The following is a 22,690-nucleotide window of genomic DNA, read 5'->3' as shown; positions in this document are numbered from 1 at the left end:
GAGTGAGGGTAGGAGGGTGGGGGGTTCAGATTGAGGGACTCGCAGGAACGGTTGAAACGAAAAGAAGGGATTTGGAGCGGCGACAATCCCTTGCAAAGACCGCGTACTGCAAAGGAGTGAAGATATGGGCGAGAGACTACCGAAATGAGATGTGCAACGCTCAGAATCAAAAAAAGTAAGTAAAGAAAAAGGCGCTTCATTTGCATATTGCAGCTCTCTTTTCTGCAGGTGTTTGCTTGGGCGGACCACGTGCTCGCGCACACTGTGGCGAGAGTATGGGTCCCCCCTCCTATCATAACGGAGTTATGACTTTGAATTCAAGCCCCACGGAGTTGCACTGTTGCGTGTGTGGGTTTTATATGGTGAATATTTACCTTGGCTATAGTCTCTGAGCCGCGGCTTTGAATGCCTGTCGGTGTACACATTAACCCCATAATGAGGCAGATGGCTCGAGGTCCCCATGGCTTTTAGAAGGAGATGGCTCACGGGGGTGAAGGCGAGGTCGGGGACTTCAGGGGGTGAAAGGGTTAGAGTGGACACCAAGGCTGAACTTTCTCCTTTGCTGTTACATTTGCATCGATAAAATGTGAAATAAGGTATAGGTTACATGCGAAGTAAAATCTGAGCCACGTAAACATTAAATTATTAGCCGTTTTCAACTCGGATATGGATGCTAACGTGCTTCAATGCGAAAAGGTCGCCACGATTATTACCTAGCAGAAATCAAAACGAATTGAGAGAGAAGAAAAGAGTCAGGCAAGTTGAAAAAGGACTGAAAATGGCAGAGGCCCATTTGAAAAATTGCCAGAGCTTTGACTGCCAAACGCTAGGGGTGCTAGAGATTTCTTTGATATGATACAATTTTTTTTAATACATATTCAAACTGCTCAGTGAATGAAAAAAGATTTTCCATCGTCTGAGAATATTTCGATACTATTCGATATTATATTGATACAAGTAATAATACATTTCATTTGTTTATTCTCTGGAGTCTCTTTATAATCTTTAGTAGCTTACATTTTTTGGCTGTGCCGCAGAAGAACAAAGGCTCTACAGAAACCCTCCAGATTTAAATTTGCCAACAGTGTGTGTGTGTGTGTGTGTATATATATATATATATATATATATATATATATATATATATATATATATATATATATATATATATATATATAAAATTCCAATATTATTACAATATTTCGACATTTACTGAATCATTATTTTAAATGTTCATATCATGTAAAATCGAAAATATTCATTTAAATTGTTAGCTGTTTGACATTGTTTTAGTGCTTCATGGAAAATTATAGCGAATATTACAAATGATTGTGAAATGGTGCTTGTTAATTTAAAATATTTTGGTACGCAACGATAATTTCGTTGGACACAATATTATTTACGATGTTTATCTGGTGACTTTTTTTTTTTTTTTTACTAGATTAGTAACTCTAGTAACTTGTTTCTAGTACAACTTTCTTTTCGTTAAGGTATGAAATGTGGGAAACGGAGCAATAAGTAGTTACAAACAATTGTATGTTTATCTTTCATTTTTGTGTAGATTTACTGATGTAACAATGCTTGCTGCTGTAATAAATCGGATAAGGTCGATGATTTTAAATAGCAAGTAAACTGCAGTATCGAAAAATTAATGCGTTTTCGTTTTTTTTCCAATTTCCCCATTTTCCTTACTCCTACTGTAGAATTAAATAAGGAAATCTTACCTTTTCCGTACATCTAAAACCCAGCCTTGAAATATCGGTGCATCCCTAAAACAAAGAGAAACTCCTCAGAATGAATTAGAAGTTCTTTATTTCAGAACGTTTTTCATGAAATGAGTGACCGAGTGTGTGGTGAGAGAAACGCTTGTTTAAGGAGTCATAAAAGGTTTGCTCGGTGTCAGGGGGTTAGAGAAGTATTGGTATTGCCCTATGTGCATATTTTATTGTTTTACACACTCCCAGCCCGATCTCACGGCAATTCGTACATATTTTACGAGGTGGCTAATTCGTACGAATTCGTACGACCACACTCGTACAAATTCATACGATTTTTGTCAAATCGTACGTATTTTACGAGTTGCACATTCGTATGATTTTTGTACGAATTACCTACACCAAACCCCGCCCCTAAACCTACCCGTCACTGGGGTCTAGGCAAATCGTTGAAATCGTACGAGTGAGGTCGTACAAATTCGTACGAATAGCCACCTCGTAAAATATTCGCCGTTTGACTGGTGTTTGCCGTTGGTATTGCCCTATGTGCATATTTTATTGTTTTATACCCTCTCACCTCGCTATTTATTCGCCGTTTGACTGGTGTTTGCCGGCAACAAACAGAGCTGACCTGCCATAAAACCCACATGTTTTATTTCAGTGGCTGCTTCAGCTTGCTTTGACCTTTGTTAAGATCTGTCGCGGTCGCATTTACTTGCTGGCCTGTAAGCGCTTTGTTTGTTAGATCCTAATTAATTATTTTAAAATTCAAGTCTTAGTAAGTCTTAGTTCAGTAATAGTATGTTTTATTAATTTCCAACAGTTTTGCTTTAGGATTTTAAACGTTTTGACAATAAAAAAATGAGCACACCAAGACGACAAAGGTGTATGCTTAGGCCGTTCAGTATATATTGAAAAGACGAAGAGTTTGAGTTCAAGGGTAGGAAAATTCCATTTTCCTCTCTGAGGTTGTGTGTTTAGTTTCTATGTAGAGGGAGAAATGTACAAGAAAAACGCCAGTGTTTACCACAAACCATTAGCAAAGTTTATAAAGGAAGCACCGATCCATTAAGTGGCGAGACAGATTGCTGATATCCTTGGAGGCAAACTGTTCCAGGTGCAACACTTGACACTGGGAAGGCACTGTCAAGGTGAGCAGGCTCTCTCAATACCTGTCAAGAAGATACCTGTCATCTATATATACCCTGTAGATCCGGATTTGTGTAAACAGACGCACAGTCACAAATTCGTATCTAGGGGAGTATGTAGTTGATGTATAGGCTACATTTCAACTTCAGCTGGCAAAGAAGATGACACAATAACTTTCGGTTTGATTTTAATGACTGTTTGGCAGTGGAATACTGAAGCATAAACGAAAGTTTTCTTCCCCCTAACATTTTTTTCTTTCTTTCTGTAAATTGTGGTGTAGAACCGAAGGGCGCTCATGATGTCACACATATTTTGTGAGACTTTTAAAGAATTCGAAATTAGAAAAATGAGCAAAATAATAATAATAATAATCTGTACAGATTTGCACTGATTAATGATTATCTGAACTCGGTGATTTTTAAACATTATTATCAGTAAACATCGAGAAACATTTGCTGCTGGTGTTAATAGTAAATTTAGCACACATATTACTATTCAGTGTGTGTAGATTTGGCACACAGGATAAACGCGCTGTTTGGAGTGGAATGACTGCAGACACCGTTTAAATGCAGAAGGTCTCCTTTGTGATTTAGGAGGCTTTGTAACCTGAATTAGTTGATGAATTTTCTATCGATCTTAAACAAGCCCAGATTCATCTCTGACACGCTGCTCACGCCACGACCATTGTCTCACCGTTATTAGCGAGTGCATTTAAGAGCTTGGCCAAGGCGAGCTTCTTGCATCACTTTCTCCTGGTACCGCTTTTCATGAACACTGGCCAAAATTAAGCAGTGTTTCTATTCGCCAAATCCGAAACAGCTCTTTGTAGAGGTGTAGTCATGTTCTTAATGTGCAGATGAACTGAGAGGGACTGGGGGCGTGACTTTCTGTGGGGCTGGTAGGATCTCCAGCCTGCCTTTTCGCTGTGTCTGCTTTCGCTTGTTATTGTTTTGATTTACTCACTATCTCATCAAGCGCATAACAACGTATGAGAAAGTATGGAATTTTGGACTATTCTGAAATGCGAGTTGATGAGCGCGGTCTAAACTGACTAATCCCATTTCCTTATCCGGGAATCGCGAAGATCCACGCCATTGGCTGACGATGTCACATGGACCCTTAACTTTGTTCACTTGACAGAAAGTAGGAGGGTTCTACGAAACAGGAAAACGAGTAAAGGGATACATATAAATTTTAGTATATTTTGTGTGCAATTCAAAGAAATTAATGGCCATGAGTTCCTATTTGATCAACTCTAACTATGTGGACCCCAAGTTTCCACCCTGCGAGGAATATTCCCAGAGCGACTACCTACCCAGTCACTCTCCGGACTACTACAGCGCCCAGAGGCAAGACCCCTCGTTCCAGCATGAGTCGATCTACCACCAGCGGTCGGGCTGCGCCGACCCACCCTACTCATCGTGCCAGGGTCCGGGGCAGCCTGCTGCGGTCATCTCTCCGCGAGTTCACGTTCTACCCACAACCGCACTCTCGACCCCTCTCCCTGAACCAAGCCATCACTGCGACTCGGTAACTCCGAGCCCTCCGCCCGCCTGCGGTCAGACTCCCACTAGCCAAAACACTTCAACGGTCACTTCAAGAAAAGATCCCGTGGTATACCCCTGGATGAAAAAGGTCCACGTAAACATCGGTAAGTGCAGCTAAACTTCTCTTACTAGTGTTTCCGTGCGCAGACAGCTCAGCCACTTTAGAAAGCCTAATGTCCGGCATTAAATCTATTGCTCCCCTTATGAAGTTGTCCTTGGTCGAGATTTACGATCGTCTGTTTGCAGGGCAATATAATTACACCCTCCATAAATTTTTATTGCACTCCTTCTTTAAGCTCTTTCGGGGTCTATGCAACTTTCTCGTTCTAATTTCTTCACGAGAAGAGGTTTATGAGTTCTCATGTAATCCATAAGTTAAGTTTTATGTTTTAGTAATTTGATTTTAAGTGACTGGACGGATCAATGTGTACTTTACACTGTCACTTAACTATCGTTAATAATAATAATAAAAAAAAAGTTTTATGGGGGCTAAAAAAGTAATAGTTATGCGGACGATAATAAAACTTTAATGGCAATACAAACAGTCGGACTCTTTTATAAACTATTATTCCGCGATAATTAGTGCTTGCATTCATAGAGCTGCAGTGGTGTGCGCTGAAAAAGGGGCAAACTCCGTGTTTGCAAAATCACGGCTTAACATTAGTCGCCCATAGCCAACTATAGATTATGCTGTTTCCTCGTAGTGAATTGCTGAATATGTATTTTTTATGAATTCTTATGCAAAAAAATGTAATATCCCTATTGTTTTATCTTGTGCTGCCATTACTGACTTATTCTGAGCAATAAAGTACCGACAATACGCCATTGCTTATCTTAAATAGACAATGGCCACTTTTTTTGTTTTGTTTGCCATTTTTGCATAACCGAACCTTTAAACAGTCACATTGTATACTTGCAAATAAGAGATAGACAGATACATTTTTTTCATGTTTGAATACATTTATTACATTATAGGCTATTATCATAGTGTTTGTGCATCTGATTGTTCATGAACTGGAGTGTACATATCAACGTACGTGTGAGACTGGCTGTATGTGTGTGTGGCTGTGTGTGATTGTGTTATACTTTTTTTGTAACGTGTCGTTCTCTGTATCCCAACAGTGAGCCCAAACTACTCAGGGGGTGAACCCAAGCGCTCACGCACAGCCTACACGCGGCAGCAAGTCTTGGAATTGGAGAAAGAGTTCCATTACAACCGCTATCTGACTCGCAGACGGAGGGTGGAGATTGCCCATACACTATGCCTATCCGAACGACAGATTAAGATTTGGTTTCAGAACCGGCGCATGAAGTGGAAGAAGGACCATAAGCTTCCCAACACTAAAATACGCAGCAGCTCTGCCAACACTAATTCAAGCAGCGGCCCGACACTGGGAAGCAATCAGAACCGACCAAGCGGACCTCCTCCAAGTCTATAGCCCTCCACTATTGCCCCAAACACGTACAATTATAAAATCTAATTTTCTGGAGTGTAGAACGTGGATTTTACCCGCGTTGTGTCTCCCAACTCTCCCCTGCACTCTAATTACAGGGATAAAATAGGAGGAAGATGTGGGGGAAAGGAGCAAAGAAATTGTTCATCTTTTAAACACTAAAAATGGGTGAAGCCTCGAACTCAAATGCTACTATAGATGGGTTGCCTTCCCACTCTGGTTCCCATTTTTATCCCGCACGCCTCTCCTGCTCACTCGCCCCTTCCATAAGCACAGAAGGCGGCAGATAGTTTTCAGATTTGGTGAAGATGGATCCGTGTTTCATCTTTAATCACGCCAAACTCGGCCCCATTTGTCATGTTTACTCTGTGGTACAAAGGATGAACCGTAGGCCTGCCCATTACCTCGACGTCTAGCGTTGTGCTTAATAAATGAGTCGCTCTGTTTTGTCAAGAAGCCTTTTCTAACTCCCTTTATTCCCCTGGCTTGAAAATAACTAGCCGAGTGTTTTTCAACTGATATGAAGTTTTGTATTTTGTAGCAATTAGGTTATTTTGCATTTGCTATTTGCATTTTGAATGCAATGCCAATGGGACTGAGGGTTTATTGTGCGTGTGGTCCATTTGTCGCTCATTACAAATACAGGGACTTGTTTCACTCGCCTGTTTAGAACATTTCAGTTTAAGAACAGCAAATTACTAATTAGTTGTTATTCATATTAAATATAATATAAAAGTTCAATGAAGCTGGACGGCTAGATATGCATAACCAAAACCGGTACAACGCAAAGCATTTTAATGAGAGCACTGCTAAGTACTATTTGAATTACCTCAATTGTATTTTTTATTTGTATTTTTTGGTCTAGTTTTATGAAGTGGTAAGTTTAAGTCCTTTGGACTTAATGGCAAATATCTGCAATAGCTAATCTCAACATTTGTAAGTTGAAAAGAAATTTAAGTTAAATGTGGCCAGGGTGTATAGAGAAAGGTGCGTATATTGCATGAGTAAATACACTATATTTTCGTTTATTCTTTATTATGTCACTACCACCCTCGTTTTGTTTTATGGTACATAGACGTGCACAACACATTTCTTTCTTTCTTTCTTTCTTTCTTTCTTTCTTTCTTTCTTTCTTTCTTTCTTTCTTTCTTTCTTTCTTTCTTTCTTTCTTTCTTTCTTTCTTTCTTTCTTCTCTATTTTATTCATTTTATTTTATTATTATTAATATTATTATTATATTATTATTTTTACATTCCAAAGATCAGTTTTCTCGCTGATGAATTGTACATTTTTCCTCTTACATGTTTGTATTTTGTCTTCTTTCTGCTTGTACCTTTCACTGTTTACCTTTGTTACATGTAAATAGCTCTAGAAATTTAATAAATGGCGGAAAAGTATAATCTTTCTTCATGTGTCATGTCTTCTTGTGGATTTTAAAGCTAGATATGCTTATTTTAAATACACATTTCTTGTATAGGTGGATACCATCGTCCTCTGTTTTGTTAAAAACACAATTTAATTGAATTTGGCTTGCCACTGAGCATTTTCGTTAGCCTTGTAGCACTCGCCTGTCTTGAAGATCACTGCATATCTCTCTAGTGATTTATATCGCTGCATTGCAAGTAATCCTGGTACATTACGCCTTGTAATCTTATTCTAAATCACAAAAACCTTCCTTTCTGTCTCGTCTCTCCTTAATTTAACGGTGCACAAACCCTCTGCTCAACGATGCCATGAATGCGCCTAAAAATATGGATCCATGTTAGAAAAAAAAGCAGAAGTTAAATAGTTTCTCGGCTCGTGGGCTTTTAATGCTTTAATGAGTGTAATTCTTGCACAACAGTTTCGCGACTGTTTGCCAGCGCAAGCTGTGTGTTTTTTTATATTACAAAGGAGCGGGTCTGTGCCATAGCTCAAACCCTGACAACCAAATAGATAATCAAGAAGACAAATGGCTCCTTTTGGAAGGCGCAGCCCTTGTATTAATTTTCATTTTCTTTTCTCAGAGCAGGTATTGAAAATATAGAGCCGGAGAAAATAACATTCCGTTTGCTGGCGTTGAACTTTACACAAAAGTATGGCCTTAAATTGGTCTTCTAGCATTCCGTGGCACCGAGAAGATTTTCTATTACTTGCTTGTTGATATCAGACAGGCCTTTTCGCCACACAGCCCGCTAAAGCCATTTGTCTGTTTTCTCCCTTTTATTTATGAAATGCTGTCTGGACATAACGTCAAACACTTTAAAAAGAAAAAAATATGAGGCAATAAAATAATATGAAGACCATAGTTGAAAGTTGAAATAGTCAAATGTACACAGTTGTGTACGGATTTGTTTTTTGATAATATAGTTGATAATATTTTGTTTTATTGTCTAGGCTAATGCTGATTGCATATATAAGACTTGGGTCTATTTGGGTCTATATATATATATATATATATATATATATATATATAGACCCAAGTCTTCCATCCAACTTAAATGTATCTTTAACATGTGTCTCTCAAAAGGTAGGCTACTCGAGAGCTTAAATAGATGCATTTGCGTGTGGCATCTGTATAGACCTTGGAATCCTATTGTTGTCACACATATTTTATTTTCTTAAAAAAAAGCCACACTGATTTGAATAGGAGTGAACAGATTTCTTTTGAGGGCCTCAAAAGTTCACCACCATTATTTGCAGACAGAAGCCTAAAGAAAAATGTGAGAATTATACAGAAAAATCATTAATCACCGCTTCTCTTTAAACAAGTCTTCTCTCCTATTGTCATTCGGCAGCACAACTGCTCGGACCTTCTGCTAGGAGGGGAGTGAAATCTTGAAGGGCACTTGAAAACACCCCCCCCCCCCCACCATCTTCTATTCACCAAGTCATGCCACAAGAAAACTTTTTTGGCGAGGGATGTCCCATGAAGAATCTATTAAAAATGTTAGCGCGAGGGAGAATCTTCGCAGGACGAAAGATGGCAGCGTTTAAGGTACAGTACTTTTCTTTTATTTGCAGCACTTTAGTGTTTTGAGTTTTATTGCTTTATGGCCTTCTCGCAGTTGGGTAGCAGAGGCACATTTGTCGTGTTGCGCCACGGATGGTTTTTATGGCTGCTTTGACAGAAAGGGTAGCTTTTGGGAACCGGTTGTCGTGTGTTTGTGATAACTTCTAGGTGTGTGCCATCACAACTTAAGTGGTAAGATGTTTTCCTTTTCGTCTTGGAGTAACGCATCTGTAGCATTGTTACATGGTGTATTTGTGGGTGTTGGTGCTGAAGTAGTATGGAGTAAAAAAAAAAAAAAAACAAGCAAGCGAGCGTCTGTTTGTCCCTTAGTGTGCGCGTGAACGCGCATGTGTGTCTTAGCTATATAAACACTGTGAATATGCATGAGTTGCAATGTGCCACATACACATGCACTATGTAAGACACCTAAGTCTCATAGCTGCCAATATGACATGCTGCCCTGATGACTGTTATTAATGACACTTTATTTCTTTTGCATATCACGTTGTTTGTGTGCGCGTGTGTATGTCTTTCCCCACCCTAAAACGCCTTTTTATTCCATCAGAGAGCTTGGGTGGCACACAGGTGCAAAGTGGCTGGTTTCGAGAATAAATTATTCGATGCTCTGTTGGTCAGACAGGAATGAAAAGCACCGAAGAGAATGTCTCGAGAGCAACTATTTGCCTAAAACAAATGACTTGTAGCAAATTGCTTCAACTGCATGTTGTGTGCTTAGATGAGCACCAGTGCTCTGATACGGGCTCACCGCCATTTAACCCCTGCAAATCAATTTTTTGTGCGTATTGGAGAAAGGGCCAGTGGTTCTGGTTTACGGCTTTCGCCTCCCTCTGCGGACCTGTGTAGCACGAAGCGTGGCAAAAAGACAAAAATATAGAAACTGATATTGAGGGAAGTTGAGGGATGACAGAAAAAAAATCGATTCTTGCAGCAGGCAGGCAGGCAGAATGGCAGCAATGGGTTCAACTGGAGGACACGTTTTTTTCTGACCGATTAGGTCTGTTGCGAAGGCTCAGACTGACCCTCCTGAAACCCTTGACCCGACGCGGACAGGACAGCGCTACGTGTTACATGGTCAACAAAGTCCTAGGGCGAGTTTGTCATAACAGCGCGGCCGGGGCACTGTAACCCGAGGGCACCGTGCTATCTCTTCACTCAGTCTAGTAAACTATTGGGGCCCTTAAAACAACAGCAGCCGTGGCCTTGCAAAGACCCATCCTTAAACATCTCTCTCGTCTTTTGGTTTGAGCAGCTTGTGAAAGGCCCGAATAGTCACCAATGCGTGTCAAGACCTGCAGAATGCACACCGCGAGATTACTTTACGATTTCCTTTCTATGTATTTCAGTAGCTGTAACACTGTGAGAGAGGCCAAGAGGGCCTTCCGCTCCAGAAATATGATGGCTATTTTGTGTGACAACGCCTCGCATTGTATCACGTAAGCCCCCTCCCTCTTGTTCTCGTTGTTCTGGTCTCTACTCCCTCCTTCAAGGTTTGTTGGAAAGCTCGCCGCTTGGCCTTGTAACGCTGATGTGATGGTGTGGTGCCTGTTTTAGCTCACGCCGCTAATTGCGAAACAAATAGCCCTCGTGCATTGCTGAATTATTATTGTGAAAAGCCACGGAGCGGAGGTCAGCACCGCATAGTCAATATGGGATATATTGTGTGCGTTTCCAGCTTTGTGGGCCTGGGCTGAGAGCCTGTGTGTGTGTGTGTGTGTGCGTGCATGCGTGTTTGTGTGCGTTTTAAAGAGACACATATTAAGTAAAGCAAATCACCATTGTTAACATTGCCAGCAAAAAGCAACCCCTCCCTTTTCTGCTGCATAACTAATTTACTATTTCATCAATATTACTGTACTATTACCGATCTCTATCTACACTTGGTCTACTACAATCATTCAGTAAATATGTTTAATCTCTTGTTTGTAAAAAAAAAAAAAAAAAAATGCAGATTAGGCGTGGATTTATTTCTTTAACTCTCCGTATCTCTCCAGCCGGGCTCCTCTTCATTCGATATTAATATTTAACTAACTGAATGGTTGCTGCGATACAGATTCCATTATTTCCTGAGATAGCGAAGAGTAATGAGTGAGCTCACTAAAGAGGAATATTCAGGTGCTTTATTTGTTACTCTTGGCTCTTGAAAACGTGACTTCTCATTTAATGTGCAACTAACAGTTCGCGCATGCTGCAGTTATTCCTACTGCACATTATAGTCATAATGATTAGGTTCGCTGATAGCACGTGCAAATATCTAATACATTATTATTTTGAATTAAAATTATTGTTATTGCTAATAATAATAATAATTTAAGACGCTACATTTTAAACAATATTTGGGTTAATCTAAATCCTTTCCCCGATTGCAGTTTCATAGCAAACGAACCTGACACATGGAAAACGCACGTTTACCTCAACAAGCAGCTGTCCTGCGAGTCTCCCTATCAAAGAATATAATTTTTTAAAAAGGCACTACGCCTTCTGCCGCTTTTGACAGATTTACAGTCGCCAATATAAGAGGGTATGCTCAGTGCCGTAAATCAATCTCCGCCGCTCTGTATAAACCTAGCCTTTAGCCAAACGTTCTGTTTACTTAAGCGCCTGTAAAATCTGGGATATTCATTGACTGATTTTTTTTTCTTTATAATATGAACTCTGTCTTTTCTAATAATAATAATAATAATAATAATAATAATAATAATAATAATAATAATAATGTTTATTATCAGCCTACTGTTGATCTTGTTGATGCACGTTTAGTAAATTACAACTCTTAAACAAATATCAGTGAATTTATTACTGGCATTGTAAAAAGCTGGCGACACAGAATATATTAATAGACAGTTCTCGAATTTTTATATAATTCCTATCCCATTTTTGACGTTTATTTTAAAGATTCGGTTTCTAGATGTTTGTTATTTCGTTTTAACCTTGCAGATGATTTGGTCACTATTTGAAATACCTATTTTACTCTATTCCCAATGTCGTAAAAGAATTTAAAGACATGCATGAACAAAACAATCGCATTGTACTTTCAAATGATTTTTTTTTATTGGGGACTTTTTTATTTCTGTTTTGAGCATTACTAGCATGCATGCACTTCCAGTTTTTCATTCTTTAATAATTAAAAACTGAAATACAGACCTTATAATAACATTTTTTAATAAACCTGAAAAATATATCGTGATTAATTCTTAAAGTCACATATTTTAAAAGCAAATGTGCACTCGTTATCCATGAGAATCACACAATTTAATTTTATTTTTACAAAGCAGTCAACAGTCACATACATAACATGCTTTAATCTTGATAGACAGTGGTGCTTAATGTTGACATTGATATAATTCACATATAGTTCAAATACAAATACATCATATGCATTTGTTTGTATTTACACCACCACAACTATCTAGAGGTTCAATTGCTCATAAAGCTTATCTTTATTGCATTTACATTCTTTGGTAAATAGTCTAATTGCGTTTGATAAAAACTGCTGCGAAGCTGGCTACACTTTACTCGCGTGTCTTATTCGTTCCTTCGAGCTATTTTGACTGAAATTAGCTATAGAAAAGACGGCGTATTCTTTGCTAGACTTCTTCGAAGCACAACAGCAAGTCAGCCTATTGTTTGACCTTCAAAGTCTCTGTACTGCTCCGTTTCTTTTGACTCAGCCCCAGGTCTATTGTTTCCGTTTTTCCTCAGTGCTGTGCAGAAGGGCATCCTACTATTGTTGCTTAGGGCTCGCGGCAGGGTTTCCAAAAGAGATTTTCTCCCCATTATTAGTCGCATGCTACCTGTCTTTGCACAGCCTAGAACTCAAGAAAATATTATTATAATAACAATAATAATAATAAAACAAACAAACAAACAAACAAACAAACAAAAAAAAAACAGCTTGATACCTGAATGTGGATAAATTTGGGCTAAATCAAACATCTACAAAACTACCAACTTGTTACAAAGGTGCTCTCTGCATTGGAAATGTTCAAACCGTTAAACTGACTTAATTTCGATAAAATGTCATAAACGCGTGGTTGTAGTGTTAAATAAGCTGGCAAAGAATCAGTGATGAAAATTGGGTATGTGATATCAGTTGTAATGCCAACAGCCATTCATCAGAGTGCTTGTTATCGTAAGAATTTCTTCACAGAGAGAGAGAGAGAGAGTCTCTTTTTATTTATCATTATTTAATGTATATTCAAAGTACTGTTGCAAGGAAATCAAACAAGAAATCAATATAATATTAAGGACAATATTTTGGCTTGAAAATGATCGCAAAGTAGTAAAAACTAAATTAAATATGAAATGCTGATTACAAATGTTAGCTATTTCACAGGAACATGACTGAATACGCAACTAATATAAGTAAAAAAGTTTAATCAAAAATGTCTGTAATAAAAATATATAAAAGACAGAAAACTTGCACGCAAATTAACCCATTATAATTATCTATGCATACCATATAGGTTACCATTTCCACATATAGGCTCGTGCCGTAACAAACTTTTTCTTTACCTTTGTCCTGAATAGTATGAAGAATTTCATTTTACGAATAAAAAGGACATAACAGCATGTAGTGTAGCTGTGGAGTGTTGGGTCATAGTAATCCCGCGAGCGTGCAAGCCATGGTGCCCCCATCCCCCTCCTGGTCACGTGATTCATTAAATAATTAATGCAGTGGTTGCAGAATAGATATGTATTCGTCAGGAATATCGCAGACATGGTCTCCTAGTGTCTGACGTGAAATTCAACTGTCCTTTTAAAAACAAGCCCTATAGCGGAGCGAAAAAAAGCACAGGCAGAGACCCTCACAGAGGCTGCAATAAAACAAATTTGGACGGGGGAGCGTCTCACCGTGTGAAGCTTGTGAGTATACGAGGAAACGGGGAACGCCACTTCGACCGCCGCCACCGTTCCAGGCTTACCCGACTCCTTGCATTTATTTGCTGTTTTGTGGTGTTGTGGTAAATATCGTCCAGAAATACTCATCCTCGCCATCCCTTGTCATCATGCATGTATGTATCACAAACCCATTCCATCGTTTAAATTCAGCTGCCAACAGGAGTGATGCGACATGTCATAGCAATACACCGTGCTCCTAATTCATATCATGTATATATATTTTGAAAAGCAGCGTGTTACTCTTCTTTTCTTCGCCGTCCCACGTAAACCATCTTTCCCCCTTCCTTTGCATGTCCCTCTCTCTCTCACTCTCTGCACCGTCTTTTCAGCCAGCTACTTCGTTTGATTTATAGTGATATGTGTGTCAGCGGCAGCGGGGCTGCCATTGTGTATTTGTGAGGGAGTTGTGTTGTTTATGGCCGTCTGCGCGATAAATCATTTCTCTTTGAAAATGATGGGCGAGCGACGATATGCGGGAACGAGGAAGAGATTCCCCGGATTACCGTTTAGGCTCGCCGACTTTCTGTTTCGAAAACGGCCCGCGAACCCTTCGCTTTTGCCCTCTCCCTTCATCTTTAAGCCCCCCAAGTTGATTATCGCGAACGATTTACGACAATGGATCAGCGACTAATATGAAGGCTAAGCAGCTGCAGGTCTTGAGTTACTGAATATGCAATTACCAATTAAGGGAAGATTTGTTTAAATTTGGCAAAACGGGAACGCCTCGTCGCCTTGTAAATCTCATAAAAGTGTCCGCGCCCGCCAGGAAACTCATAGCCAGGGGTCTCATACCTGGACTGCAGCTGTTTTTCTTCATGGTATAAAAACCTAATTGGAGCACTTACTGAGCAGAAAGGGGTAGCTACTGCTTTAGTTTATTCTTAACTAGAACAGGAGCTTGAATTGCCTTTAAGCTAAAAGAGGGTCACGGACTAGCCTTTCAGACACAAAGAAGATATTTTTTTCCTGAAATTCCTTTTTTTTTTTTTTTTTTTTTTTTTTTTTTTTTGCGTGTGTGGGACAAACTTAATATTGCCTGATTTAAGAGTAGACTTTTCTGAATTGCTTGAGTACAGAAGGCTTTGGTAGCCTTTTCATTGTTTCAGACCTTTTTTTTTCTTACAAGTGATTGCAATACTGTGAAAACTGAAAGAATAGCACAGAAACCTGCCTCATTGGCTGGCATGCTATTTGAACTGGATTCCCCCCCTTATCTGCGAACGAGGAGGAGGCTTGTCAAGTGAGCGACTTTACCTGTAGTAAATCTTGTTTATGACGTGTTAATGTTATTTCGTAGAGATGGCAATAATTGTGCAATGCAGACAACCACAAACAAAGTAGAGGTTATAATCGATCTTTATTTTATTCACACAAACATAAAAACATGCACACATTGTAAACTATGGGTTAAAGGTCAAAATAAAACTATAACTGTTATTGTTACTGTTAACAGCAATAAATGAGCAGCATGGATTATAATAATAATAATAATAGTAATAACAACAACAACAACAACAACAACAACAACAACCTTTTGCTTTATAGCACTGCCATTGTTTTATTCACCTCCACTCCACCTGGGTAATACAAACCTCTGTGTAGCAAAATTAGAATTACTCCTTGGCTCCTATCAAATATTAATGGGCACACCGGCACGGCGAGCACGTTCAAAATGTATAATTCCAGCAGCGCTTCTTGTTGCCGGGCGCTGTGTCAAAAACAACATCCGAGCTCATTTTAGAGGATGCGCAGGGGGCGAAAAGATGGGACATTTTTTCGTGCAGGGACTCGCCAGGCGGATCTCATATCTGATTTCACGAGTTTAGTGACAGCCGAGGTTGAATAAATGATTCAAAATGCCAGTCAGTTTGGATAGACATTAGGAGTCCCTATATCTATGCAGAAAAAAAAAGTTGTTCATGTGTAGTTATACAATTAGGTTTGTCACAAAAGTAAGTGATACAGATTAAACAACATTTATGCAATATAAACCTTCTATTTATTAAATAATTATTAAAATATGACATTTATAATTGTTACGTTTTAAATCTTAGTATGCCAGTCGCACAAATTACGAGAAATGTAAGTATCATCAGTATTAAAATTGTGGAGTAAAACTATTTAAATGCCCATAAAGAAAGCAAACCCAGAAAATTGTACATCCATTTATTTTGCGTTTGGATAATTATATGTAATGGATAGGCCTGTTTATATGACTGGATATGCTTGTTGGCCTTTTTTCTTTTTATCAGACTGTATTCCGATAGTTTATCACTTGCAAGTTTCCTTAGGCTTTGGATTGGATGTCGGCCATATTGTCCTCTTATTGCATCCAAATGTACACTAACAAGATGGAGCGATGTATAAACTAAGCTGCCGTTTCGCAATTTAATCTTCAAACCTTCTATCATATTGAGTAATTTAAAGCAAACATTCCCACACTTGACAGAGCGGACAAAAACGCAAGACAACTCAAATGCATAATAATAATAATAATAATAATAATAATAATAATAATAATAATAATAATAATAATAATAATAATCAAAAGATTTCGGCATGGCTAACTTAGATAACGCACACCGTTTTCTGTGGAATGTTAGATATATACAGTAAATAAACACAAAAAATAAATGTCGTCTAAACGACATAGGCACTAAACGATCATAGTTGGAAATTCAACGATTATAGTTGTGTTTTTTCTATCACTAAACAATCGCTCAACAATCATAGCAAATACTCATCTATCACTTAGCATGGTGGCCTAATGCAATCATGTTTTTGGTTCCATACGGGAATCTTGTAGCCCCTTTGTCTTTCATTGGATTCGTCATTTTATTAGGCAAGCAGTAGCAGTTGTATGTTGCTACAATTTATTTTATGTTAACTTAGGTGAGTTTTCCAGGTGTTTCCCCTGTCTCCTAATGCACGAATAATTACCCATTTGGAAATAAATCAATATCAAACCTCTCTCTAATTCATAACGGTCTACACAGAGCAACGATTGAAAGCACATGAAAAATGAGCAGAGAAACGCTATCCAGAGGCTACATGCTGGATTTTCATCCATTTGAGGAGCATGGGGGAGCGCGATAAGAGAATTCAGCCGGAAATATTCGAGCCAGCGTCTGCCTTTTTATGCAGTGGCTAAGAATAGCATGGATACTATCATCACACTTTTAAATAGTTATAATTGAACTTCCTATGTCTGCTCTGTGTGTGTGAGCGCACGCGCCTGTTGTTTTCTGCTATCTCTGCGTGGGTAGTGTACAACCTAGCACACAAAAGCCTCGAAGAACGAACGCCAAGTGTAGTGACCTGAAGGTTTGCAGTGTAAGGCTAGTGAATGCAGGCAACATGCATTAGGGCAAAGCTAGCAAAACAAAACCGACTGAAGCTACCATATGAAAGACTGCGCAAGATTATTATTTTTTTAAACTAGAGAAAGCCTAAGCATCGCGCTTTAGCTATTTATTGGAATTTGGCATCATTCCCTTAAAATGAAAAAAGGAGACAAGAAACGTGTTGGATGTCGACAGGGAAGGGAACAATTATCGGAATGAGGTTGACCGTGTTCGCCCTTGCCGAAGCCTGCAGGTTGCAATAACCATATGGCCCATGTGTTGGCCCCGTAGCCGTGCAGTCCCCTATTGGACAAACGAACCCCGTTGGCTTCTCCACCCTGTGTGTCCTGTCAGTCCACTGGTTCACTAGTTCATCGTGTCAATCTACCCTGCTCCGCGCAAGCAGCGAGAGGCGAGCAGACAGCTTGAGGCTAGAGGTGGAATCTTTCGCCTGCTGGTGAGTGGTGCTCCAGAGCAGTCACACGCCAAGACTGAGAGCCTGGGGTTCGGCTGAAGGAAAAACGAGCTCCCGGAGTATTGGGGTTGTGGACGCCTAAGTGGAGTGCGCGCGCATTAACAGTTCCCAGCTCGCCTATGAACGCTTTAATCCACAAAGTAGCCTCATTTTGTTTTATGCAAACGTTTAAATCGACAAGGAAGCTATAAAACATTACCTTCTCGCATCGAGCAACCATTAATATACACCTATAAAACAATCCTTGCATGGCAGTCAATCGGTTCCGTCGTTTTGCGTAAATATTCCAAAAACAAAGACCCATCTTCGGCGAAGCGATCGGGAGGAATGCTGGATGTCAGGTAAGATTTGCAAGCTTCGAATGATGCCGCATGCCTGGACTCTTCCTTGTGTCCCGAGCTCTTCTGCCGACAAGTCATTAATTATCCGTTGTGTGACCTAGAGTCATCCCTGGGTGTGCCCGACTTCGAAAACTTTTTTCTTTGTTTTCAAAAAACCGAAGACACTTGCTTTAAACTGGTAACCGATGAGGGCTACAAGTTGACTCATTCCCCACATACCTCACTTCTTTTCTTTTAGTAGCCCGTAGTTCTGTATTTTTTTTTATTATTATTATTATTTTTTTATTATTTTAAAATCGACGTTATACCTCATAAGTTTCCTCATCAGTAAGCCTAATTTCTCAAATGCTCACTGATTGGAAAAGTGTGGAGATTCGCGCAGAGGCCTGAAAGTGTAAAAAGACGACAGATTTATGACCTAAACAGAGGACTGCTTATTCTACTAACAGCTTCTAATTTCGACCTTTGCTTTGCTCTCCACTGAAGGCGCCACAGGTATCCCAAAATGGCCTTATGGCCATTTTGTCTTGTTATTATTTTTCAGTTTTACTGCTTGTAAAACTACTGGTGTCCCTAAAACCGACAGTAGGCTTAAGCTGTCAAAGGTAATAGAGGAGCGGCTAATAATTCAAATGTGGCCTCAAGGTAGACGGCTATATTGAAATATAACGTCTCCTCTGTGTTCCCAGCTCGTTGGTCGTTTAAACGTGGACTTTTTAAGGAAATAAAATAAATAAATAAATAAATATATTAGCAAAAAATTTCTTAGCTCGAATAACTTTTACTATCGCCAAACCATTTAGTGACTTTCATAAATTTTAATACAAGTAATATATTAATGAATTAATGTTATTATAATTAATTGATTTAGTAGACTACAAAAATTAATAATTTAAAAAATATCTAGCGTAAAATGTAACTCTTTCGTCTATTATATATTATATTATTTGTCCTTTTTAATGAAATAATACGGGAAAATGGCTATTATATTATAGGGACAAAGAAATAATATAATTAAATGTCAACAAACTTTGACTATAAATCACTTAAAGGTTCTGACACAAATGTTTGACATCAGACAAGTGAAAACTACATTGTCACTTGCAGACATACGCGCCAAAAGGCACTACAAGCTCAGAAAACAGCCTTCTGAGTCAATCTGCGCGCTTTGACACATTTTGAAAAATCTGTTCTCTAGGTAGTACTTTTGGTTTTGTTGTTGTCTTGGTGGTCGTTTGCCCAAAACAGAAATTGTGACCAGCGGTTTCCGTGAACTAATGTACAGGTCTGAATAAAACCACAAAAGTCTAAGTAGATATAATTTAATTGATTTTATCATAAATCACTGACAGTACAGAGAGAGGACCAGTTAGAAAGTGCAATTTTAAGTACAGTGCTACTGTCAGCTAGGTCATACATATATTACTTTTTTCCAGTCTGAATAGTTTATTGCTGTCATAATTATAACAGTCTGTGATTTTCATTGCTACCAATGCTGCAATGGTGTGTGGAGTTATGTAGCTTTACTTAAGCGCGTATTTAAACGGCGACCACAAAAAGATCATTCAACGACTGATTTAACTTATCTTTTACTCTTAAAGTTAAAACAAGTTCCAACTGCAACCGTTTCTCTTCTAACAGGGTGCAATTTTATTTTCTCTGCTCATTTGTCAGATTTGTGAAGTTGGCAGTTTTGGGGACCCTGGGGGCATGGGCCTTGGTTGACCCAAAGACCCTGTCTCTTCCTCAGTCAGTGTCTTCATTCAAAAAAAAGTTAAACATTATCCACCCTATGCACAGATGGTGCTTAAAAATTAACTTTGTGGTCAAAAAGCTGAAAGTTTCACTTTTGATATAAGACCATCTGAATGAGTATTAGAGCAAGGAGGGTTACAGGGCGTTGCGCAGTAATACATAATCTTCGGGTTTTTAGTTTCGTTTAGTTAGCCTTACCAGTAAGTCCACTTGGACGATATCTTAATCAAGGTTAAGCTTTAGACCGGGTCAATTACACAATATATCATTAAGTAATACAAACATAACATTTACACAAAGAAAACCACCTGACCCCACTCCTAAACAATAAATAAAGATTAATTCGCATATGAAGAAAAAATTCTTCCCGGTGCGCGTCTTTGTTGTGACCATTGCACACAGGTCAGAAAGGCGAATCAGAAATCTTAAGTTGATGCTATATGCGTGGGTGTCAGAAACCAAACCCCCTGCCCATTCACACAGCCTGAGAGAGCAGAAACGCCTTTAATCGTTCAAAGATTGGCCACAGAAGGCCTAACGTATCCAGCGGCCTCACACTGAAGTTTGTGGTGTTGAAAGTTGGATGTCATCCGCCAGACTGCAAGAGAAAAGAAGACATAGCTAGCCGCTCCCAGCTTAAAACAACCTCCTCTCTCGGTATTTGGGTATGCTAAGCGTTCGAGCTCATTACTTTTCAAAGCACTGGAATCCAACGAACGGACTTGATGAAAGCTCACCATTTCTGTGATGGGGAGGCGATGTCAGTGTTTTTTGCTGGGTGGCACTCAAGAAAAACGAGGCAGAAGTCACTAATTGCGGATTCTAAATGAAAATGCATGGTTTCTTTTTTCCCTTTTTTTCTTTTTTTTGTTTGATTTATTAGGCTAGAGACTTTAAAAAGACGCTCTGACTAATGCGTGTCACGTGAACGAAGGATTCAGGGCATTATTTTGGATTTAGGAAGAGGGCCCTTGAGGTATTCGCCCAGTCACTACTAACTCGCCAGTTCACAACCGCCTGGTAAATTACACAACAAATGGGATGAGGTCGGCTTTGCGCTGACTTCCAGAAGGTGCCATACGTGCTTCTCAAGAGCCTGTGGACGTATACAGGACGGGAGATTAATGCATAAATATAAGACACTACAAGGGGATTCCAAAGTACCTCTGATTGATCATTAATCTGGTGAGTAATCGCACCTCCGCGGAAAGGTCAAGCTGCAAACCCAGTGCCAATCTGTCAAAGCCAAGCCGCGCGCCTCTTTTAGTTTCGCGTGTTTTTTCTCTCTCCCATGGACGTACTTACGTGTTGCATGCATATTTTTGAAACGAAGAACTATATTACAGATGGCTACGACCAAGCAGAGAGGTGATGCAATTTCCGAGGGTGAAAGGGATAATAAAGCTGAAAATGTAACTGGTTTGTAAGTGAGTAGACAAGAGTGTAAATGAGTTCACAGTGTGAACTATGCAATTCAAAAGTAGCTTTACTATATTTAAATGGTCTGACAAAATGAACACAATCTCCCACTGCCCATGCATCCACTTAATATGCATTTATATAAATGATGCAGGAGCCCTTTGTTGCAAAGCCTGCAGTAATGAGTGCACGTGAATCCAGTTGTTGTTTCCTTCCGACCCTTCGTTAGCCTGAACAATAATTATACGCTACTGGAACGCTTTCCGTGTACTAGAGGAGAAGCTGGTTCTGGTTCGGCTAAGCCGTTGCTCTCTGGTTGCTTTCGCTTCCATTTTCCTCACTAAAAATTGGCTCATCAGCTCTTCTGGCTGGGAGCTGCCTCCTCCCTTTGTTCTGAGAGCAGCAGCGTTCCTGCTTGCTGGGGCACGAGCACCCTTCACTTTATAGGTAACTTTAGGTTAGTCCAGCAAGGCTGCGGGTCGCTGGCGTGTTACCGGGGACAAATCGACCCCAAAATACCCGGACATCGGTAGAAACGGGCCCGGGTGCTGGGAATGGAATCGAGCCAAAGGCGTGCGTAAGTGCGGGGATGCAATAAATAACTTTATAGCGCTGTAGGCCGCAGAGTCGGGGAGGTCGGGGGAATCCTCGTTTTGATTTATGTGTTTGGGGTAGCTGTCATGAGCCGGCGAACGAAACCGTCCAACGTTTTTATTCCACTTTTAATAAGCGCTGCTATGCAGACCAGCAAGGCCATTTCATTCCATTTCTGTTCAGGCCATCGCCTACTGTATATATCCATTTTCGGTCCTCCAGGGCACCCGTTTGGATTAAGGACTGTGTTTATCAAGTTTATGGGCGGATTTTATACCAGAATGGTGGGGCTTGCGCTTCATGATTTTCTCAATGGTCGCTGAACGTTGTTGCATGTTATATTTAATCATTTTCAACCTGTTTCGTAATTTGTATGATTTATATGATGATAGTATGTAAAACGTTTAATGTTTTTATTATTATTATAACTACTATTGCTATTATTATTATAATTATTATTATTATTGTTGTTGTTGTTGTCGTTGTTGTTGTTAAGTTAGTATCTGTTTATCTGTTCTTTTTATTGTCTGGGGATGTTATGTAACTATAAATGATTAAATATTGCAGAGCAGAAAAGTAGGCCATTCTTTTTCACAAGGACAGGAGAGCTTGTTATACTGTTAAACACTGACAAAGAAAAGCAAATTAACTACCTATTTTTAGTATCACGTGTTTATTCCTTTATTCATCTGTATATTTTCAGTGTTTGAATAAGAGCGCTTGCATGGTTTGGATTTTCAAATTACCCTTCCTGCACTCAGTAAATCCGTTAGGAAGGCCAAAGGTTCTGTTTTAAATTATTAGAAATATCATACTTCATTCAATACATGCTGAAAATCAATAGAAGTAAGGGACTTTGGGATACAGCGTAAATATTTTCGTTGGCCTCGAATTTCTCTCTATATTCCCGAACATAATTTAAGGTTAACATGTCGGTCGACAGTGGCCAACCATCAAATTGTCTTCGAGGTCAGTTTCTCTACATGAG

The 22,690-nt window shown here is 39.3% G+C and overlaps 2 protein-coding genes across 12 annotated transcripts in view; both read left to right on the top strand.

The window, feature by feature from the left end:
- The window catches only part of LOC109098098 (homeobox protein Hox-B3a), a 52,274-nt gene that overhangs the window by 20,414 nt on the left and 9,170 nt on the right, over window positions 1–22,690 (top strand). For 3 of the 11 annotated variants that reach the window (XM_042720723.1, XM_042720732.1, XM_042720721.1), the window contains exon 2: window positions 8,640–8,839. The gene's annotated coding sequence lies outside the window, so the exon portion shown is untranslated. The other 8 variants (XM_042720722.1, XM_042720724.1, XM_042720726.1 and 5 more) reach the window with 8 other exon arrangements.
- LOC109089344 (homeobox protein Hox-B4a) lies at window positions 2,265–8,103 on the top strand. The gene is made up of 2 exons (XM_019103464.2): window positions 2,265–4,512; window positions 5,531–8,103. Exons 1-2 carry the CDS (start codon window positions 4,089–4,091, stop codon window positions 5,845–5,847), a joined length of 741 nt encoding a protein of 246 aa, XP_018959009.1. The 5' UTR covers window positions 2,265–4,088; the 3' UTR covers window positions 5,848–8,103.

The sequence above is a fragment of the Cyprinus carpio genome, chromosome B3, assembly GCF_018340385.1.
Source record: "Cyprinus carpio isolate SPL01 chromosome B3, ASM1834038v1, whole genome shotgun sequence".
In the NCBI taxonomy this organism is placed as follows: domain Eukaryota; kingdom Metazoa; phylum Chordata; class Actinopteri; order Cypriniformes; family Cyprinidae; genus Cyprinus; species Cyprinus carpio.
The sequence above is the reverse complement of the archived record's forward strand: the minus strand, read 5'-3'. Positions and strand labels throughout refer to the sequence as shown.